This window comes from Drosophila subobscura, chromosome dot (assembly GCF_008121235.1).
Source record: "Drosophila subobscura isolate 14011-0131.10 chromosome dot, UCBerk_Dsub_1.0, whole genome shotgun sequence".
Lineage (NCBI taxonomy): Eukaryota > Metazoa > Arthropoda > Insecta > Diptera > Drosophilidae > Drosophila > Drosophila subobscura.
In genome coordinates this window covers 334,485-358,925 of record NC_048535.1, presented here as the reverse complement: position 1 = coordinate 358,925, position 24,441 = coordinate 334,485, and the positions used below count along the sequence as shown (strand labels likewise).

The following is a 24,441-nucleotide window of genomic DNA, read 5'->3' as shown; positions in this document are numbered from 1 at the left end:
AATTTGATAAAAACCGCTAAGGTACAGATGTTGTACTGAGTACCGGGTATAAAAGTTGGGTTCGGACTATTTAGTAGATGGTTTAAGTGACGTTTGCACTAAATCAGTCGAGTGGTTCTTCATTTATCACATTTTTTGAAGAAGTGAATTCAAAATACGTACCATCAGTACATCGTTGATACATATGTATGTATGTACATACATATGCATGTATGCCAAAATAGAAACTGAACGTCTTAATTAAGATCCGAAGAATATATATGTATGTATTTGCAAGATGCGATAGCAAATGATGCTAATGGCATCGGACGTTTAACTATATTCATATATTCATCTTCATATATTGTTAGCCCAAAAAACATGGTTGGTTTCTGACTTTTTCGGCTGATTCTGTTGCAAGAAAATTTTGAGCATCTGAGTACTAGGCAAAACAAAAAAATATCATCAAACAATTTCTAAGTCCCAAATCAGTAAGAAGTTGGTTTGGTTTCTTGAGGAAAATTCGTGACGAGTAGTCGGGTAGTGCTATTAGCACTAGTGTACTTAATCTATGTAGTGCAGTTCTACCTTTTGTTAGAATATTGAAAACATTAAAAACATGTATTAAATTTATTTATTAAAATAACACTGAAACGGTTACTGTATGTGTACATTTGTATTATTTTATTAAATCTTATTATTAAACATATGCGTATGCATGTATGGTCATATGTACATGTGTATGTGTTAATAAGCGACATACATGTGTAAGTCCAAGGGCTTATTACAAACATCGACTTTTCTATATAAATTCGAACCATACATAATTTAAAACTGAAGACCTATTTTCTAGGGAGGTGCCGGTGTGTCTGTCTGATTAAGTTTTGTTGCGTTTTTTTTTTTATTTTTTATTGGAAATTAAGTTCGTTGTAATTAATTTCGATTATGCATTCATATGTATGTATGCACCAGATGCATTTTATTCTGTTGGATAGCATCGCAATCTAAGTAAATAATAGATACGTTATGCATGCATATGGATATACACATGAATGTATGGAGAGATCGTTTTTGAGGCTTCATGGCCAATGGTGTAGCATTACCATATACATATGTACATACATTAGATCTGGGAAAAAAATTGATTTTCGCAGAATTGATGGTTGTAAATTGATTGTAAACGATTAAATCGAAAAAACACATGTTTGGTTTCAATGTATTGCTCCAGAACCCATTGGTTCCTGGCTGCGTGGGTCTAACATTTTTCTAAGATTACACCACACGACCAAATCTAATTTTGATTCCTTAAGGAACCAGACAAACTTTTTCTGATAGGTTTTGGGCATTACATTTTTTTAATGAAAATCTCTGAAAATATTTTCTTCTTAAATATATGGCATAAGCAACATTTTATGAATTTTCATAAATAAGTTTATGGGCATCTCTGCTTAGTTGGTTAGTGTGTATTTATGTTTGTAAATTGTGTTTCCAAAAATAATAGATGTATGTACTAGGGCACTGATCTGATCTGATCTACTCAATGTGTTCATCGCCTAAATTAGGGAAGATATAGTGAATGGGAATGTTTCGACTTGCGCATTTGTCATATTATTTGCCATCGACAGTCTGGATGGTAATTCGGTTCAGGACCTTCCGGATCAAAAATCGGTGATGTAGCAGAGACTAATGCTTAGGGCGATGTTGGCGGCGTAAGAGCTTGCCCTGATATAACTTCACTTAGTGAAATGCATACACCCATTTTCATTATACCCATACCCTTCGTTTTACCCATGCACATCTTCAAGTGTCTTGATGCACATATGTAGTGTCATTTGTGGAATCATAATTGGTGGGCTTTCACTATCGCTGGTCTTTGCTGCTTCGACTTGAGCTTGCTGATGCATATTATGCTCCTCAACTGCATGTGCCGCAGCGACAGCTGCCACTGCGGCTGCAGCCTTGGAAAAGAGCTCAGAAGGCAAATTCAAAATTGACGATCACTGAAGTCGCGGCCAGTAATTACTACCCGCTAGATCTGATACATTCTGCGTTGAAATCTGCACTGGAACAGAAACACCGGCAGAGATAACACCTGTAAAAAAAGGGAGACTCTTAATTAATAAATGTCATAAGTTTAACTATAACAGTTATATCGAACCTGTGTTAGTCGTCATTGAAGGATTGTTACCATAAACCCCGTGTTGAGGGGGTTGTTGGTGCGCAGCAGCTGGATTGCACGGCGCATTTCGATGGTGAGGCGGAGCATACGGAGATCCAAGAGATAGCGGATCGTGAAAAATATAGGGATAGCTGTCTCTTTGTTGCAGGCATGTGGGCGTCATCGAGCCTAACGAAGAGGTCATTGAGCTATCGAAATGCATAAGTTTCAGTAAATACGTTTGCTAATCACATTTCACAAAATGATTTTAATAAAACCACACTTCGGCTTTTCCGGATTGATATATAGTACATAGGTATGTATATTCTTAAATTCTTCTGTTCTAAGGCGTGGTGTGACTGAGGGAGCGCGCGAGGTCTCAATTCTCTTTTCGCCCGAAGGGTTTGTCGTTTCATCAATGCCTTCACAAACGTCGAACCCGGGCAAAAGTATCGACTCTCGAGCACCAGCCCAGTCGCACAGTGGGCAATTTCAGCTTACTAAATTAATAAGTGATTGAGTGGTAACCACAACGGGAATTGCGGAGATCTAACTATACGAACTCTTTAAACCGGTTGTTATCCACAAAATACAATCAAATTAGTGAAAAAAAAATATATTTACATGCCTACAACTCGTAAATGTATAGAATTTTGACCAACTTACTTGTAATTTTCTGCCATCGTAGCTATGGGCTGCGGGATAGATGAATACATTGCATTGAAACCGGTGTTCAGGGGTATCCGTGGTGCTACGGCTTGAAGTGGTGGGCTTTCCGAAGTTGTATGCGTGGAATTTGCATCTCCTCCAAGAACCTATCACATATGTTTGTTAACAGAGCTAGTGTTAAAGGGTATTATTAAGTGGTACCAACAACTTACAGTTGGGGCATTGGATGTATCGGGTAGGTTGTTGTTGCTGATTATGGCTGTCGACGCTCCCTCAGAACCGATGCCGTTGCCCGATGAGCTGCCAATACCTGGCGTTGAGTTGCTCGACGGTGTGACGGAGGAAGATGCAGCAGTACCAGACTGATTATTTGTGCTGGCTCTACCACCACTGCCTCCTACGTGATCTGCTGATCGTCTTTGAGTGCGCATCTTTTCCTCTCGCCGCCACTTGGCTCTACGGTTAGAGAACCATACCTGTTCATGGAAAAAGCATATTGTATTTCCGGTTAGCATTATAACACAAATAGACTAAAACTATACGCCTACAGTGTGATTAAAATAAACAAAATTCGAATAAAAATAGGCTTCCAATTAATCCTTTAAATTCCACGAAGATAGTTTACCACAACAAAACTAATTACGCAATGTGAAAATATGTAAAAGCGTAAATACATTAGCACTCGATCAGCATCAATAGCCGACACGATATTGTCATGCTACTACTATAGTCTGGCACAAGCAATGGTGCTGAGCGTTAAACTCTCATCTGGCTGCCACAACCGAACCGATCAAACGTCAGTGGTTCAAATGCTAGTAATGATAATTACATATCCAGCAGCCTGCTAAGGATTTTCGGACTCAACAACCGATAAAGATATCTGAAATAAGATTGCCAATTACCTAAAAGTAAGAAAATTTAATAATTATCTGCGAAAGACAGACTTAAATAAAATTGAAACACGGCTCAAAAAAAAACGAGAAGGGACGTGTGAGACGCTTCTTACGCGTCACAACTTTTATACCCGGCACTCAAAACTACATCTGCAACTTAGCGGTTATTTTTCAAATTTAACATTTTTTCTTCATCTGTCATCTACATCAACAACACTGCTCACGCCAACACGCTCCTTTAGCTCGCCACCCTCCCCTAGAGACACACTTTGCAGAGTCACGGCAGAGTCGCGGCAGAGGCAGAGACGTGTCAGGGGCAGAGGCCATAAACTGCGCGAAGCAGACTGTGCTGCTATAAGCTGCGGGAAGGGGTGGGTTTGGCCACTGAAAATTAATTTCTTCATTGTGGCTATAATAATGATCCAATCGAATTTGATGATCTGATAGATATAGTCATTCCCTATGGAATTGCGTTTTTAGTTTTCTGCTATCTTGAAAATTGTAGATTTGGGAGGTTTTCGCCCTTTTGCGGAGACTGGTTTCAGTGTGAGCATACAGCAGTCTGGAGCCAAAATTTGGTGGCTCTAGCTCTTATAGTCTCTGAGAACTAGCCGACAAACAAGACGGACGGACGGACGGACGGACAGACGGACAGACAGACATGGAACAATTGACTCGGCTATTGATGCTGATCAAGAATATATATACTTTATGGGGTCGGAAACGTTTCCTTCTGTGCGTTACATACAACCGTTATTCGCACAAATACAATATACCCTATTTACTCTTCGAGTACCGGGTATAAAAAAAAAAAAAAACTATAGTCTACCCGTCCGTCTTGTTTGTCGCATAGTTCCAAAGAATAAAGAAAAAAAAAACATAATTCATTAAAAAAGTTTAATGCCCAAAATCTAACAGAAAAGAGCTTAGTTTCTTGAGGAATAAAAAGTACGATTTTTTCGAGTAGTGATAAATTAAGAATCATTAATTCCGCTCAATGCTTAGTGTTTAGGGAAGAAACCTTAAAATGTCTTATGACTACGAAAGCAGTGTGAAATTTTATACTGTGGACGGAGATGATTTGCAAGGGCGTATATTTAAGAGAAAGCTAACCAAACGAGAAGGGACGTGTGAGACGCTTCTTACGCGTCACAACTTTTATACCCGGTACTCAGTAGGACATCTTTTACCTTAGTGGTTTTTTTCAAATTTTACATTTGTTCTACCAATGTCATCTAAGTCTACATCTACTTATGTACTTCTCACGCCAACACGCTCCTTTAGCCCCTTCCCCTAGAGCCACACACTGCAGAGGCACGGTAGAGGCAGAGGCACGGCAGATGCAGAGGCAGCACACTGCAGAAGCAGAGTGTGAATGAGAGAATGTGCAAAAAACAAGACAAGCTGCGGAACGGGGTGGCTTTAGCCACTGAACACTTATTTCTTCATTCTGGCTATAATAATAATTCAATCTGATCCCAATTCGGTGATCTGATAGACATGGTTCTTCCCTACGGAATGGCGTTTTTACTTTTCTCGTATCTTCAAAATTGTGAATACCGCAGATTTTTCGCGATTTGCGATGGCGGAAGGGGGCGGGGCTCATTTTTGAAATACAATTGTAACAGTGTGAGCATACAGAAGTCTGGATGCAACATTTGGTGGCTCTAGCTTTTATAGTCTCTGAGATCCAGGCGCTCAACATGACGGACGGACAGACGGACGGACAGATAGACATGGCTATATCGACTCGGCTATTGATGCTGATAAAGAATATATACTTTATACTTTGTGGGGTCGGAAACGTTTCCTTCTTTGCGTTACATACATCCACATTGTGCACAAATACAATATATCCTATTTACTCTTCGAGTACCGGGTATAAAATAGATCAGCTGTTCGTGCAAATATCCTTAGTTTCTGAGCCGATTGTATTTACTACGTCGCGATGGTAAGGTATGGATCTGACGCGTTAGCCAGGACTCAAAACTCGATCGCTGCAATGGATCATGATCGGTGATCAAATTGATCCTGATGAACGCGCCCAATTTTTACGATTTAATATATCAGCGAGAATCGGAGTGGAGATGCTGCAATACTGGAGGGCGTGTAAGAGACACTGAAAATTCACTTCTTCATCCTGTGTATGGCAAACCGATACAATATAGATTTTACAATCAGGTTATTATTTATTTATTTATTTAGTTATTTATTCCCTACACCCTCATGCGTTTTTGTATTTTTCGTATCTTTGAAATTGTGAATGTCACTGATTTTCATCTTTTGTGTTGGCGAATGAGCACAAACCAGATTTAATGTGATATCACATGAGTCTAGAAAATTAGGTTATTCTTGCTCTTAAGGTGTGTTACATCCTTCGACCATCCTTCTAAGAAGAGAGGTATGCTCTTGTATTTAATCATTCTAATGAAATCATTTGGTTAATTTTTCTAAATTTGCTAGATGTGCAGATGAAAATTAGTATATGACCATATCGACTTGGTTATTTATTTTGGATACTCGTGTCGTTAATCCAGCAGTTCTGGTTTCCCGGTACGGCCCAAATAAGACAGATTTCCAAAATTATTTTAACATTATGACAAATATAGTAATGTCAATTTCTGATAAATGTGGTACATTTATATCTCTATAAGTGGCAATATATTTAATTTTATATTTATATTTATTTAAATTTAGAAACTCGTAAAGACTCGCATGGGACCAACAATTCCATGATTTTTAACGGTTAAAACGGTTTTTAAATTAGAAAGACTTATATGCAAATCTGTTTTTTTTTACATATAATTGTTTGGCCTTGGTCAAAAATCAAGTTTGACAGATAATACGAAAAATGATTTCTGTACATTTTATGTTTTCGTAGAGAGTTCAGAAGAAATATAAAGTTTTTTTTTTGTTTTTGCTAACAACAATAAATTCACAAAATCTCAAGTGTCACAGGGGGTGACAATTCGTTCAAGTCCTCGCGTCAAACGAATTGATTTGAGTACTTTTGCGTCGGTGTTTGAAAATTTGCAGCTGAGGCAAACACTTGAAGTGTAATGAAGCTATTACTTTGGTCATGCAGTCGCGCTCGCGTTTGGCTTCTGAGACACACACCCTTCACATAGTAGTAGTTATGAAGAGAATTGAAACTTAGCATTTTGACAAAGGGGTGAATGTGAATAAGGATACAAATATTTGTTGGGCCTTAATATTTACACCATGACATTTATTACTTTGCGTTATTGTTGCCGCTTCCACTTCATCCGACATGTTTCCCCTTAAGCTCTTCAGTGTACTCCAATGTGCCCGCGTCATCGGCTACTCAAAGCGAAAAAAGACAAGGACTTTCAAGTGTTTTTACAGTCGAATTGTTTTTATTCACTTACACAAAGAATCAAGAGCGAACTAAGAATGATTTATCCGAATGGCCACGACGATAAAAATAAACAAAGGTCGCAGGGTGCATTGTAGTGACTGTCTGATTTTGGTCCGTTTAGTCAAAATACGTCAAAATTAGTTACATTAGGAGCTATGTAGATATGACGAGATTCATGGTCTATGCTTTAGATAGATTTCAAAATGAACACAACCTATAACAAAATGTACCGGCGCTAAGGATAAAACCAGTCGGGTTGTTATTTCCCGGATACATTTCTGCGAAGAGCTACTGTGGAGACAAAACGTTGTCACAAATATCTCCATATAAAAGGGATGCAGCCACAGAGAAGACAGCAGATAAAACAAATTACGAACGAGAAGGGACGTGTGAGACGCTTCTTACGCGTCACAACTTGTATATCCGGCACTCAGTACTACATCTGTACATTAGCGGTTATTTGTCAAATTTAAAATTTTTTCTTCATCTGTCATCTACATCTACAACACTTCTCACACCAACACGCTCCTTTACGGAATGGCAATTAGGAATTAGTTTTCTGCTATCTTCAAAATTGTAGATTTGGGAGGTTTTTGCCCTTTTGCGGAGGCGGAAGGGGGCGTGGCTCTTTTTTGAAATACACTTGTAACAGTGTGAGCACACAGAAGTATGGATGCAAAATTTGGTGGCTCTAGCTTTTATGGTCTCTGAGATCCAGGCGCTCAACAAGACGGACGGACAGACAGACATGGCTCAATCGACTCGGCTATTGATGCTGATCAAGAATATATATACTTTGTGGGGTCGGAGACGTTTCCTTCAGTGCGTTACATACATTCACTTTGTGCACAAATACAATATACCCTATTTACTCTTCGAGTACCGATTTGCATTTAGTTTGTAGCGTGTATGCCAAGTTAGCATTACTTAACATTAACATTGAAACTAATTTTGTCTATTCTTTGTGGCTCGCATTATTTAACATTAATATTAAAAATAATTTTTCCTATTCTCCTGTGGCTTTTGCCAATTATAATAAGGTAATTACCTGAGAAGAAAAATAAAATACATATAATAGTAATAAATAAACAAAACGAGAAGGGACGTGTGAGACGCTTCTTACGCGTCACAACTTTTATACCCGGCACTCAGTACTACATCTGCAACTTAGCGGTTATTTGTCAAATTTTACATTTTTTCTTCATCTGTCATCTACATCAACAACACTGCTCACGCCAACACGCTCCTTTAGCTCGCCACCCTCCCCTATAGACACACTTTGCAGAGTCGCGGCAGAGGCAGAGACGTGTCAGGGGGAGAGGCCATAAACAGCGCTTAATCAGAGTGTGAATGCTGCGGGACGGGGTGGGTTTGGCCACTGAAAATTATTTCTTCAGACAGACCGACAGACATAGACTCGGCTATTGATGCTGATCAAGAATATATATACTTTATGGGGTCGGAAACGTTTCCTTCTGTGCGTTACATACAACCGTTATCCGCACAAATACAATATACCCTATTTACTCTTCGAGTACCGGGTATAAAAATTGTTTTCAAGAAATTGACAGGGTTCAGAACAGTTACTATTCTACATCGAATATTTTAAAACAGACAGACGGGCTACTATTTGTATGATAAAATCAGCTGATGGGGTCGGAAACGTTTCCTTCTGTGCGTTACATACAACCGGTTTTCGCACAAATACAATATACCCTATTTACTCTTCGAGTACCGGGTATAATCAACTAAACTAATATTTTGTATCAATGCTTTATAAATATGATAAATTTCTCACATATGTATCTACATATACATGTGTACATACATATGTATGTACTTGTTTTTAATCGATTTCCTTACGATTAAGGAAGTGCACTTCTCAAAAACCATTAAACTTAATATGGTTTAAGCAGCACCTCTCGTTGAAGCCCAGTCCACGTCCACTTTAAAGTATTACTAAGTATTAAATCCACGGGCCTGTTTTGCCAACAGTCATGAGAATAATCATTTAGTGTTGTGGACAGCATCATCTTACAGTTGGATGGCTGGTGTGTCAAACTCAGTTTCATCCGGACTGACAGATTCGTCCCCTTTTACGTCAAGGCAATGACAATGCTGAAGTCACTTCTAAAAACAACCCTAGTGTGCGTTTTGAGGGGTGGAGAAGCCAAAGCTCGAAGAATTCCTTAAGAGTAGCCGAATATATTGGCTGCCTGCAACACCAGCAACACAACTTAGTGGCTATACAATACTGTTCTGTGGAATACCCAGTAAAATTTCAGACCATGGTTCCGTGCATCTTCCGGTACTGTACCTGTAGGACAGCCACAGAGCAGCTCCTACCGGTCGCCCCAAAAAGAGGGACTTCGACATCGTGAACATTTTAGCGGGATTTATATTAAGGGACTTAAACTAAATAGAGTTCCATATTCCGTAGTGTGATTTAGAACGTGTGTTTCTGTACTTAAGAGCTTCCGTAAAATATTTTGACTAGGGCGTGGAGATGACGAAGGCAAGCACGGACAAGTAGTTAAGTCTATATAATCTTCAACGTTTCATTTAGATAGCTCTAGGCTTACATGAGATTCATGGAGAAACTGCTTCCTTGTTTGCGTTACAAAGATCTAACCAATATTATAACAACCTGCAAGGCTATAAAAATCTCTTTAAAAGGTAAAAGTCTGGTTCCAAAAGCATTTTAAAATCTTAAAATATCTGATATCAAAGCTTGCGACGAAAGCAAACATCCAATTGAATATATAGATGTATAGATCAATAGATGTACTATCAAAATCATCCAACAATTTCGGCGTCTGACAATTTATGCAAAAGTTATTTTTAAAGAAAACAAAAACGTCACGAATTATTATTCTTAACTATTTTCTTAGCCGTCTCTAAAGTTGAAGGAGCTTGAACAAATGAACGAAAGTAGTAGCGCCACATTAGAAGACTAATAAAAAAAAAAAAAAAAGAGGAAATCGCTTATCAGAACTATTTTTAAAGACCGAATTTATAGTTTTCATCTCAAAATTAAATATCAGAAATTTGTTGTCTAAAAATGAATTTGTTTCCATACATTTACATCTTAAAAAGGTTTTTAATATAATTAAACAAAACTGAAAGACAAACCTGAATACGTGCCTCTGGCAAACCAATTTTTTCAGCAAGCCGCTCTCGCGCAAAAACGTCCGGATAATGTGTTCGCTCAAATTCTGTAAAGTTCAAGCATATTAAATATGGGTATCCCATACTATCAATTTCATTAACATTTACCTTTCTCCAGACTGTCGATTTGTTCATTGGTAAAAGAGGTTCGATTGCGTTGAAGTTTTCTTTTCAGCCGAAGTCGCATTTGAGAGTCCTCATCCCCAGATGAATTATGATCGGAATTGCCATCTGACGTGCTCTCGTGAGAGGGGTGAGAGACATCGCCCGGGTATATATCTACAGAAAATATTAAATGGAAGTCAAATATGATATTTGATTTTGTGCGGGGCATGGGTGGGACATGGTCCTTTCTGAGTTGATTCTGTGTTTCCTCTTGTCTTTTTATACCGGTACTCGAAGAGTAAATAGGGTATATTGAATTTGTGGTCAGTGCAATGTGCGTAACGCACAGAAGAAACGTTTTTATACCCGGTACTCGAAGAGTAAATAGGGTATATTGTATTTGTGCGGATAACGGTTGTATGTAACGCACAGAAGGAAACGTTTCCGACCCCATAAAGTATATATATTCTTGATCAGCATCAATAGCCGAGTCGATTGAGCCATGTCTGTCTGTCCGTCCGTCCGTCCGTCCGTCCGTCCGTCCGTCTTGTTTGTCGGCTAGTTCTCAGAGACTATAAGAGCTAGAGCCACCAAATTTTGGCACCAGACTGCTGTATGCTCACACTGAAACCAGTGTATTTCAAAAATGAGCCCCGCCCCCTTCCGCCCCCGCAAAAGGGCGAAAACCTCCCAAATCTACAATTTTGAAGATAACAGAAAACTAAAAACGCCGTTCCGTAGGGAATGACCATATCTATCAGATCACCAAATTGGGATTTGATTGGATCATTATTATAGCCACAATGAAGAAATTAATTTTCAGTGGCCAAACCCACCCCGTCCCGCAGCATTCACACTCTGCTTCGCGCTGTTTATGGCCTGGCCCCTGACACGTCACTGCCTCTGCCTCTGCCGCTGCCTCTGCCCTGACTCTGCAGTGTGTGTTTCTAGGGGAGGGTGGCGAGCTAAAGGAGCGTGTTGGCGTGAGTAGTGTTGTTGATGTAGATGACAGATGAAGAAAAAATGTAAAATTGGACAAATAACCGCTAAGTTGCAGATGTAATACTGAGTGCCGGGTATAAAAGTTGTGACGCGTAAGAAGACGCGTCTCACACGTCCCTTCTCGTTATATGTATAATCAGCATCAATAGCCGAGTCGAATGCATAAAAAAGGCATAAGGTTAAATATATATGTACACATACTTATGCGCATACATACATATGTACATAAGCATGTAATTACTGTCTCAGAATGTTCTTATTCATTTTTTTTAATACCCGGTACCAGAAGAGTAAATAGGGTGTACTGTTTTTGTGGGGAATAGCGGATGTTTGTAAGGCACAGAAGGAAACGTTTCCGACCCCATAAATTGTATATATATTCTTGATCAGCATCAATAGCCGAGTCAAGCTAAAAGAGCGTGTTGGCGTGAGAAGTGATGTAGTTGTAGATGACAGATGAAGAAAAAATGTAAAATTTGACAAAAAACCGGACAAAAAAGGGTACAGATGTAGTACCGAGTACCAGGTATAAATGTTTTGACGCGTAAGAAGCGTCTCACCTGTCCCTTCTCGTTGTTCATTGTGCGGGCTCAAGGGTTGCGTGCCAAAATTGGGAAATAAAGTCTATATCTGGTCTGCCCGTTACTAAATGGTCGTAAAATTAAAATCTTCTCCTGTGTCTTTGGGGAATAGAATTCGTTTTATTCATTAAATCGAGATCTTAACGTGTTCAATAGACTTAAAATTTTTCCAGATATGAACCAAAACTCGGGCGGGATTAGAAAAAAGAATTCATTCAATTAATTTTCCTGATTGTTTGTCGTATTTGATAAAAATGCTTACATATGCTGTAATGTGTGTCTGTGTGTGTGAGGTTGATACAGCAATCAAGTTGATTGGAAGGGATAATATTAGATAAAATGAAATGGATAACGGAATAGTATTGGCGCATTGTCGGATGGGCGGGGGTATGTTTATTGGAAAAAGGACATATGTCATTCTAATTCATTGATCGCAAAATAAACAAAAACAATCGAAGTCAACAAAGGAAACAGAAGCCAACGCAAAGTAGCGAAATAGCGTGCATCAATTAGATTTAATGGCAAACAACAAATGACCAACAAATGAACTTTTTGTTTGGCCTGCTGTTTGATCATCTGTGACAAAATGCTTTCAAGAGAGATTTGAGATATTGCACTGAAATTTTAGGGTTGCTGTTGCTTTCCTTATAACACACCCTGGACTGTATGTTACTAACTTATTTTTGTTGAATATAAGTATACATTTTAGTACCTTTTACATCAGTTATTTTACTATAACTAATAAGATTAAATTACAAAATTACGTGAAGAGCTGATTCTACAAAAATTAATATTAACGGGAGCCAAAATGTAGAGGGGCCGCTTTGGACTCGAAACTATAAAATGTATGACATTAATGGTATTTATTTATTAATTATTTATTAATCAATTATAATTTGTTATTATTATTATTGTTATTATTAATAATTATTTCCATTATTTGTGTTTTTAAAAAACATGTCATTATAATTTTTTTTTTAATTTATTCTGAGTGGATATCTGAAGTAAAGATATAGTGGATAGTCGATATCGAAAAATCTGAATAAAAAGATCTATGATTTCCTTCATTTTAAAATGGCTCGAACCCACTGACCCAGAGGTCTGAGTGACGGCCTATTACACCAACCCACACTTTGATATAATTTCGGCCGGCATATTGCAAGTTTTATCTAGTTGGAAATAACATAAATATAATAATTTAACCTAGTTCTGGTACATGGATCGAGAAACGGTTCGTTAGCTGACATCCTTGGCCCAACAGCAACAGTTTACAACAAAAATCAAGTCGTTACAGCCATTGGTGTATTCACAAATTGTTCAATGTAATTGGTTGCGTTGAAAATGAGCACCTACATAAAAACTTACATATTTGTATGCTGCAATATTACAATTGAAATGAGAAGCAGAAGAGGAAAGAAAAGCAGGTTTACCAACTTTCTTTCAGTGGGTAAAGTATGCCGAAGGTTATTTTAGTTATGGTATAAAATCATGAAAGGATCCTGTAGGTCGTCGATTGGGAACTGCCAATCAGTTTGTTCAAAAAGAAATTGAGAGCCAACAAAGCTAATTAAGATATATGCATACATATACATTTACATTGTATGTACAGTCCATTAAATCAAGTTAGTTCGAAATATCTTTATCGCAGATAGAGAGTGTTTTTTAATTACTTTACGCAGATCAAGTATTCAGCCCTAAAAATTTTAAAGATATTGTTTTCAAAGCAGTGCGGAATATTGTTGTTTGACCAGAACCAGAAGAAACGAGGAGCTCGCAGTAAATTTTACTGCTTTTCTACATCTGTCAACTACATCATCACTTCTCACGCCAAAACGCTATTTTAGCTAGCCCCCCTCCCCTAGAACCGATCAGTGCAGAGGCACTGCAGAGACAGAGGCCGCGCACTGCAGAAGCAGAGTGTGAATGAGAGAATGTGCAAAAAACATATAAAAGCTGCGGGACGGGGTGGGTTTAGCCACTGCAAATTAATTTCTTCATTCTGGCTATAATAATGATCGAATTGGATCCCAATTCGGTAATCTAATAGATATGGTCATTCCCTACGGAATGGAGTTTTTAGTAGTTTTGGGAGGTTTTCGCCCTTTTGCGGGGGTGGAAGGGGCCGAGGCTCATTTTTGAAATACATTTGTAACAGTGTGAGCATTCAAAAGTCTGGATGTAAAATTTGGTGGCTCTAGCTTTTATAGTCTCTGAGAAGGAAGGACAGACGAACAGACGGACGGACGGACAGACAGACACGGCTAAATCGACTCGGCTATTGATGCTGATCAAGAATATATGTACATACTTTATGGGGTCGGAAACGTTTCCTTCTGTGCGTTACATACAACTGTTATTCGCACGTATTCAATATATCCTATTTACTCTTCGAATACCGGGTATAAATATCTGCTGGACGGGGTGGGTTTAGCCACTGCAAATTAATTTCTTCTTTCTGGCTATAATATTGATCTAATCTAATTCCAACTCGGTGATCTGACAGATATGGTAATTTCCTATGGAATGGAATTTTTTCTCTTCATAATTGTGGACGCTGCAGATTTTCGACTTTCATATAAAAATGTTTCTCTCTGTGCGTTACATATTTACATCCAACTATGTGCATACAATTATATATTACAACATACCCTATTTACTCTTCGAGTACCGGGTATAAAAAGTTTTCTGGATTAGATTCAAGAGTAAGCAAAGCGCTTCCGACTCCATAAAGTCTATGGTATGTATGTATGTATGCACTTATGAACATGTGTATGGCTTGGCTGTCTGTCCTGATTGACACAGATGTTCCAACAGACTATATGTACATAAGATAAGATCTATACTCTAGATTCTAAAGCAACCGGATTTAGCAGACTCCTGTGGTTTTACACATGTATCGTTTCCAACGAGTGGACTGGTTTTATACTAGATTGATTTTATCAAACGGCTCCATCGTAGGATTGGATTGGAAAATTGTACACGGGTCTAACGTGTAGCAGCGTGAATCTTTTATTCCGAAGATTCTTCATACTTGGTTTGTGCGGAAAAAAAGTTGCAAGCTATATTTACACTTTTAGTACCCACTACACTACCACTTCCACCACTGACTGTTTTGGAAATTTATTAGTAAGTATTTTATTTGTAATTCAGAAAAAGCGGGCTCAATTACCTCGTTTTTGAACCTCATCCCGACTAATTTGTCCAGATAAATTCGTTGGCGTAGGCAAGGCCGTAGATGTTGGCGGTAGGGCCAAGTGTGCTGTTGTGGTGTTGCTTGGATACCATGCCCAGCCACTGGTTTGTCCATTAAACATACGGAGCTTTTCATAGACTGATTCGTTTTGCTGTTGCGCCTGCTGCTCCTTTTGCGATGCCAAATTGCGCAAGACTCGATTAATGGATGAAACCTGCAATTAAGCACAGTTTAAAAAACTTACATACATTAAAACTAACCATATACATACATACATTTACAATTTTAATATAAAATATATGATAAAATTATACATATGCACATACTCACATGTAAATACATATGTACATATACATATGTACCTACATACATACATACATATGTATGTAAGTACCAGACTTGCGGAACTGCCTGCAGCATTGCATTGATTCATTGAAGACTACATGGATTATGTACATGCGTACATTTGTACATCCTTACATATGTAAGTACATAAAAGTGGTGTTATTAAAATTAATTCTGTTTATTATTTAATTAATTAATTATCCCACAAAAATATATTCAGCTTTCGTAACATCTAGAATCTAGATACATACACACATGCATATATAGGTAAGTACGTATTGCTACACTCTGATGCACCGTTATAAATAAAGTGTGAATGAATAGAATATAAAATTGTGTAAGAGAGATGTACGTACATACATGTGTATTGTGTATATTATTAGGTTTCATACAGAAACTGTAATATTGTGTTCATTGGCTAAAAGTCTTTTCCTTTTTATTGGTTGAAAAGAAATGAGAGAAAACCCAGGGCTGGATTTTGGTTTGCTTGCGCTAAGGGTTGATACGCAACACGCGCGCGCAATTCAAATTTTGTAGAAGAATCTTGGAACCTCCCCTCCATTGCAAGCATTTGAGAACGGGAGGGATATATCTAGAGCGCAGAAAGCGATTAGTATGTACAGCCACTCTTCTTTTAATTTTCCTCAATTATGAAAGTAGAAACCAACCGGCAAAAATGACTACACCTCAAATGATTTTTTTTTTTATATGTATGTGAAATATGCATATTTACATAAATACATACACATGTGCATGCAAACATATGTATTTACATATATAAATACATACATATACAGTGTGTTCATATGTGCATAGTCTATTAGTCTCTCTTTTCGACTTGACCTCCGCACTACTAACATCTTTACAAAGTAAAATTGAATGGTTGCAATATTATTAAAAATAACCACATAAATCTATACATGTTGTCAATCTGAGACTTGGTGAGGTTCAGTTTCTTTGCTAAACTCGTGCAAGTGGATTTAATTAAAAAATTTCAAGCGTTAATTAAGATATCTCTTTATAACCAAAGTATTATCAATAATTTTAATTTGCTGGTGGAGAAAATATGATGGCCGGTACTCAGTGAATGCGATGGAGGCTATTCATGTAGTACAGGATTTTCATAATTTTTGTTCGGTGAGGGCAGACAAAAGTGCAGAAAGAGAAACTGCAAGAACAAGAGAGTCATGAGAGCTCCAGGTAAACTTCAATAGCTTTGACATGTGTGTGTCGGTTTTCAAGTACAAGTTATTTTAATTTAATTAGGTCCACAAAAATCTTATTTTTGAAAACAACATGAATCATGCAGGCGGCATTGGACAAATAGGTAGGGAAATAGGTAAACAGCTAATATATTGGTTATTATGTTGAATGAAAATATAAAAATTAATATAAAACTCAGATCCTACTTGCATATTTTTCAAATTATACTAAAAATGTATGTACATACATGTGTACATACATACATATGTACACCTGCATTGGATAGCAACAAAACTAATAAGTAAGTAGCGACATAGCCATGTTAACCAAAAAGTTTTAAATATCTTCACTTCTTGTATTATATTTCGACACTTATATGTAATGCAATGAGCAATTTGGGTGACATTTTTCAGGAACCGCGAATGTATCATGCTGCCATATAATGGGAAATAAAACCCTATTGCTTCTGAAGACCCTGTGGCCAGATAAATTTACGGGGAAGTGTATAATATAAACTTTCATAATGATATACCCAAAGTCATTATTACAAACATACAAAATGCCACTTTTGCAGTTGCTTTAAGTGTCGCCACGTGCCATGTACAAAACATTTCTTTGGACACTTTTCTCCTCATTTAGCACAGTTGAATTGACGTTGGGCTGTTGTACAAGTACGAGCATGGGTCCAATGAATTACTGGTCGTTATTATTTGTACATAAAAGCATCAAAGAACATCAAAGAAATTGAATCAAGAGACCAAGAAGCTTGCTATTTTTGTAAGCAGAGTGTACTTACATTTTTTTATATATATTTCAAAGCACACAACAAAGCATATCCCCGACGCTTAAAAATACGTTTTTACATACATACACGTACGATACGAATTTATATTCAGTACTAGTAAAATTATCGTTCCATCTGTTTCTATACAACTGATTTAAAATTAAAAATATCTGACTAGGATTCTGTACCAGGAACAGTTTCCGCCTGTACTGAATTTATCTAGATTACAATTACTATTGAACTAACTATTGAATGAAAACATATCCCATCACTAAGAAAAGGCTTCATAATGCCAGATAGTGCTACGATTTTAAAAGGGGTTTAATAAAAGTTTTTACGGCGATTCAGAACATCGGTCAAGTTTGATAGCCTCCTTGATCGAAGAAAATGTGTTTATCTCGTCGTTAAAAAGATTCAGAAAGTGACTCAATTTCTGGAAGATGCATGCATATCGTCCCAGTCAAAAAAAATGTATGTACTCATATGAGGTAAATGTTCTTTGTTTGGATTTGTTTGGAAAGCTCATATTAGGCTCCTTAAAACAACATCCCGCGACCCGAGGTGCTCTGTTGAAACGGGTATGCGTGGACACATAATATTGTATGGATTCTTTACCCTTTCGGTATTGGTTCAATACATTGGATTTATACAACAATGTGTGCCAATGTGTGTAAAAAGACTCATTTTTAGTGCTGTATAGGAAATGCCGTTTAAGTGGGAGTTCGAGCAGGATATTGACCCGAATCACACCTTAATGCTTATCAAGATCTCGCTATTGGGCACACAAATTTCCCGTGATGAATCATGAATCACCTTATGGATATCTCAAAGAAAAGGAATATATATCTCCGAAAATAGGAATGTTTTGCTTCAGAAATATCAGTCCGAATTCTAGAGAAAGGTTCTCGAATGAAATACCTATTTACGACAAACTAGGGGGCTCCGTTGGTCAATAGTACTGCTGTGAATCTACTAGCCTTTCAAGCTTAAGAACTTTTTTCCCTAGCCTTAAGCCTTCCGTTTCGATTGTTTTCTAGGCCTAAAATTCCACATTGTTGGTTTGATACATCCAATTTTGTTGAATTTTTTGTTTTGATATATTCTGATACATATTCAGATACACTTTCAAACCCAATCAATAAACTTTAAAAAAAACGAGAAGGGACGTGTGAGACGCTTCTTACGCGTCACAACTTTTATACCCGGTACTCAGTACTACATCTGTACCTTAGCGGTTTTTTGTCAAATTTTACATTTTTTCTTCATCTGTCTTCTTCATCTACATATACAGCACTTCCGACGCCAACACGCTTCTTTAGCTCGCCCCCCTTCCCTAGAATCACACACTGCAGAGTCACGGCAGAGGCGCGGCAGAGGCAGAGGCCGCATACTGCAAAAGCAGAGTGTGAATGAGAGAATGTGAAAAAAACCACAAAAGCTGGTGGACAGGGTAGGTTTAGCCACTGCAAATTAATTTCTTCAGTCTGGCTATAATAATGATTCAATCCGATCTCAATTGTGATCGGATAGATATGGTCATTCATTACGGAATGGCGTTTTTAGTTTTCTGTATCTTCAAAATTGTAGCTTTGGGAGGTTTTCGCTCTTTGGTGGGGGAGGAAGGGGCTCATTTTTCAAATACACTTGTAACAGTGTGAGCATACAGAAGTCTGGATGCAAAATTTGGTGGCTCTTGCTTTTATAGTCTGTGAGATCCAGGCGCTCATAAGGACGGACAGACGGACGGACGGACGATCGGACGGACGGACGGACGGACGGACAGACGGACAGACAGACATGGAACAATTGACTCGGCTATTGATGCTGATCAAGAATATATATACTTTGTGGGTTCGGAAACGTTTCCTTCTGTGCGTTACATACAACCGTTATTCCGCACAAATACAAAATACCCTATTTATTCTTCGAGTACCGGGAATAAACAATTTTAGTTGATTAAATGGAGTGTGTGGTTATATTTTTGTAGTGGAAGACAAGTTTAATTATTGTGATGGAAAAACTAAGGGATGTCTTTAAGCAGATCGAAGCAGCATGACTAAGAACGAATCAAAAGATAAGAACATTTTTTCAAGTTAAAGTTAAATGTTTGGATCATATGTACATATGTACATACATACATATGTGCTCTTTCTTTTACTGATATTTTGTTACCAGAATTTTATTCCTAATTGTATATCTTAACGGTATTATAAGTCTACCTTTCCGTTCTATTTTAAGATGAAGATTCCTCAATAACATTTTGAGGCCTAAGAAATCCTTACAACCTCCAACCACCTAATCTACCACTAGGAATGAGGGCTCGCTCATTTGTGGGATTAAACGAACAATGCGGTTGTTTGTTCACTGTGCTGAGACCACTGAAAATGAGAAAGACCTCCGAAACTAGACCAAGGTCTATGTATCCATTCCCTAATCCGTTTTAAGTGAGATGGATTCTTTTTGTTTTGAAATTATTTAATCCTTTGTGCTCCCTACTCTTTTGTTTGGAAATATTTTACTGCAATCTTGATCGCAACAATTTTTCTTGCCACAGGATTTAAATTTATTTTTTCTGCCAACCTCCAGACAAAATTACTGTGGAATTAGTATTTCAGTTTAGTAATTACCAAAATGAATATCTTCTGAATAAATATCCACTTGCTCTAACAGGCACTGTTAATAGGGTATATTGTATTTGTGGTCGGAGCAATGTGCATAACGCAGAGAAGGAAACGTTTCCGACCCCATAAAGTATATATTTATGTATGTATTTATGTACATATGTACATTCTTGATCAGCATCAATAGCCGGGTCTATGTCGGACTTTCTGTCTGTCCGTCTGTCCGTCCGTCTTGATGAGCTATGTAAGTATCAGAGACTATAAGAGCTAGTCACAAAATGTTGTGTGGAATACTAATGTGATATCACACTGTTACAGTGTATTTTAAAATTTCTTCCACAGCCACAATTTTAAAGATGAGAGAAAAGTAAAAACGCAATAGCGTACAGAATAGCTACATATGTACATACATATATCACCGAATATGGGTCAGATTGCATCATTCAGCCAGAAGGACGAAATTCATTTGCAGGGGCAAGCCCCCATATACATACATATGTATGTATCACACTTAGGTAACATACATACATATGTACATACATACATATGAATGAATATGTACGTATTTATGTTCATACATACATACATATGTACATATATGTATACAGACTGAGTACCGAGTATAAAAGTTGTCGCGCGTACGAAGAGTCTCTCAAAGTCTCTACTCGTTCGACTTGGATTTGCAAAGTATGGTTATACTAACTTTTAATGAACTAGAAATAATTCTTAGGTAAACTCATAAAATAACAAATAAACTTTTCCAGCCCCACAAAAACCATGTATTTCTGATCAAGATCTGACTTAAACTTTGCTAACTCTAAATCTTTTTGTGAGTAACTCTATACCAGGGCACGGCAATCATACATTCACGCGCCGTTCTTGCATTTGTGCGAGAAGAAAGCACGCAAAACGGAACATTGGAATGCATTGGTATGGGTATAGGTACATATACATACATACACCAATCATCCCATCTAACATTTACATTTGTAACAAAACAGGCGGATTCAGATTACTACGCGCGACCCCTATGGTAATATATAAACCGACGCGACAGTCGAAAAAGGCCAAGCAAATTGAGGCCTCATCCGGGGATTTTCAATGAAAACTTTGGGAACAGCAAATTCTAAATTTTTATCCACATACTGCATCTTCGAGGTAAATAAAAATGTAACCGTCTATCGTATAATCTTTGGAGTTTCTATCCGTTTGTATATTCATTCTTAGCAATATTCAATACAAACGAAAACAATCTATGTATGCACATTGTATGTACATATGTACACCTACTTCACTTCTCACGCCAACACGCCCTTTTAGCTTGCCACTTTTACCACTGTATGAGGCAGAGCGTGCGAGCGAGAGAGAATGATCACAAACTGGATGGCAGCTGGAAGGGGTGGGAGGTGGCCACTAGACATGAAGTGAGTCATTTAAACTATAATACTGATCCAATATGACCCTAATTCGGGGATCTGATAGATATGGACATTCTCTATTTTCTTGTTCATTCTTCTTCATTCTTCATTCCCTTATTTGTGGATTCAGAAGTTTTTAGCCCTTTGTAGTGGTGGTGCGAAGTTTTTAAATACATAAATTTGTAACAGTGTGATATCGAAGCAGCTTTGATCCAAAATTTGGTTGCTGTAGCTTTTATAGTCTCCTTCTGTGCATTGTACATCCAATCGAAATTTCGCACGAAACATAAGCAAAATGCTGCCAATGATGGGCAAACATTTAAATATGTACATTTCCCTTTTGAAAGGCCAAATGTAATATAGTTGTATATTGTACAATTTACCATTATAAGTTTATCATTAGTACAAAAAACACGAGAAGCTTGTAAGACGTTGCTAATACAACGTCACTGCTTTTATACCAGATACTCAATCAGTATATATGGACATATGTACATACATACATACATACATACATATGTAAAATTTGTAACGTTATTTCTTTTGTCTTTGAAGATAAGAGAAATCTAAAGTCTCGATTCCGTAGGGAATGACCATATCTATCAGATATTGGATTAGATATGATTATTATTTTATATTTATTATTATATTATATTATTTTATTATATTATTATAGCCAGAATGAAGATTTTGAGATTGGGTACAAACTCAACTCTTCGTGTACAGGGTGGTATAAAAAACTACAAGCAGGTGGCGGAATAATGTTCCTGTGATTGAGTTTATGTATTGAGCATGACCCATATATATTTTTATACACAAATCGACGGAACAGAACCTTTTTTTACTTTTGCCTATCCCTTGGAGTTTCTATGACAGCTTTATTATGCTTTATTAAGCTAAATTTTATTCCCTTTAATGCCCTTTAAGGCCAACGACTGGTAGTTAACCAAACAAGATTTTTGTTTCCAATGTAACAATCGCTATTTCTTTACTATTGCTCAATTTGACTAATTGGGATTGTTTCGTTGACTAAACAGATGCAGTGGCTGATAATGATAATGCTGATAATGCAGTGGCTTATTAACGTCTGAACATACATACATATCTCTATTCCTTATAAAAATATCGAAAAATATTGAATTTGAAAAAAAAATCTAGCCCCCCACTGTGATTCAATGTCTAAAAAACCTTACAATAAATTGTCACGGTTTAATAGAATATACTTAATTTGTATACCCAGTACTCAAAGACTTTAGTGTTATATTTCCTTTATGGTCGAAGGAATATTTTCTGACCCTGGCTCTCAGCGACTATAAAAGTAAGAATGTCTAAATTTTGTGTACAGACTAAATGAGTGATATCACACTGAATAAATTGAATCAGTTAATCAATATTTGGACCAGCTACCTTGCGTCCCCTCAAAGGTCGAAAATCTAGGGGTCAAACAAAAATTAATAATTGAAAGAGTATTTTTTAACTCCAATCCCAATTAAATATTTCCTCCTGCTGCATTTGTGGTACGGTAGTAAAATGTGAAGATAATGTGGGTTATGTTGCTATTTAAGTCAAAGTCTTTTTACAATTGATTGTCTTGGAGTGTACTTAGGTGTGTAAGTGACACAGACTGCTGTTATATTGAATAGAATAGTTTTTTCTTGCTATATGACGCCAATTTTCTAATTTAAGTGGTCACAGAACTTACACTTGGAATGTTATCACTATTGCAAACTTGCTCTGAAAGAAGTCGATCTCGAATTTCCCAAGCAAATATGCTGGGACATTCCCGCTTATAGTCGGCAATTTTTTGTACGACAGGCGTTGTAGCTACTCGTGGTTTGGAACCACCTATGGCTCGAGGTTTGATTGATCCTGTTTCATAGTATCTAAAAGAAAAAAAGAATAAAATATCAGGGCAACAATACTTGAATATACTTGAATATTCAGTCTAGGGCTATTGCACCAGTTACACGGTTTTTATGTGTGGGTATTATTATGTGGGTATTGTATCTCACCTGCCCAAAATTTTGCTTACGCAGCCATTTGAAACTTGAAGTATTCTCGAAATATCACAAGGACGAGCGCCCGAGTGAGCCAGCTCGACTATCTTTTGACGGGTAGAATCGGGCAGAGGACGCCCATTTACATAGACGCCGCCCAACTGATTGATACCACTATGACCCGCAGTGGAGCATCCGAACAACGCACTCTGACCGACCGAAGAGTGGGGATGGTGCCCATGCATGATGTGTTCAGTTGTTAGCATCATGATTGCTGATTTATGTGTTGTTTATTCCACTGACGATTTCGATGCCAATTTGCGCGTATATATGTATTTATGTTACTTAAAACAAAGTCAGTATAGTCTCCAGTTTGTCTCCTCGCGAATCACTGCGTATTGATCTCATTACAAAGGAGTGGGATTCCGTTTCGTTGTCGTTGCACGCATATTTTTTCTTACTTTTTTTTACTGGTGTAAACATAAATTTTTGTATTTTTCACTTGTTTAGTCAACATTAGATTATCATCACTATACGATAATAAATAGCTCCGTTTTTCTTTTACTGTAGCGGTAGTTGGCGGGGCTAGTTAGGTTTTCTTCAATTTGATCTTTGTACTCTTTGCCATCTCTTTTAGCTTTCGGTAGATTCTTACACTCTGTACATTTAAGTTTTTAGCGCAACAGAATATCCGATTCGAAAGTCGGAACTAAAACTGAGCTAAAAATTGGTCCCGATATTATCTGCCACAGGTGCAGGCAGGTGCTGCCGTGCCGTCAGCGACCCGGCGGCAGGCAGGGCCACGGCTGGCGTCCACGTTTATTAATCTAAGAACTGGTATGTTCATTCAAAATAATCAACGTCGGCCTTATTTTGCTCTGAACAAAATTTTCTTTTACTAACTGGTTTCAGTGGGCGAGGCGCGCACTTAGCCAAGCGAAACGTT

At 37.5% G+C, this 24,441-nt stretch overlaps 1 protein-coding gene across 2 annotated transcripts; it reads right to left on the bottom strand.

Moving 5' to 3' along the window:
* Positions 1-870: 870 nt before the first annotated feature.
* Positions 871-24,441, bottom strand: LOC117902945 (paired box protein Pax-6). Of its 2 annotated transcripts, none has more exons than XM_034814559.1 (9): positions 23,511-24,441; positions 23,201-23,381; positions 15,104-15,341; positions 10,355-10,525; positions 10,223-10,293; positions 3,019-3,282; positions 2,804-2,952; positions 2,138-2,346; positions 871-2,071 (listed from the first exon to the last, which is right to left on the bottom strand). In XM_034814559.1, the coding sequence occupies exons 1-9, from the start codon at positions 23,762-23,764 to the stop codon at positions 1,977-1,979; spliced, it is 1,632 nt and encodes a 543-aa protein (XP_034670450.1). In that variant the 5' UTR covers positions 23,765-24,441; the 3' UTR covers positions 871-1,976. The 2 variants fall into 2 exon arrangements, with proteins under 2 accessions (XP_034670450.1, XP_034670448.1); XM_034814557.1 differs by having other exon boundaries at positions 10,211-10,293; positions 23,511-23,764.

Excerpts from the sequence above, each read along its gene's own strand:
- LOC117902945 (XM_034814557.1), bottom strand. The coding sequence starts at position 23,764 with ATGATGCTAACAACTGAACACATCATGCATGGGCACCATCCCCACTCT. Across the intron at positions 10,526-15,103 it reads GGATGAGGTTCAAAAACGAG|ATATATACCCGGGCGATGTC; the intron begins GTAATTGAGCCC and ends TATTTTCTGTAG. Across the intron at positions 2,347-2,803 it reads ACGATGGCAGAAAATTACAA|CTCAATGACCTCTTCGTTAG; the intron begins GTAAGTTGGTCA and ends GCATTTCGATAG.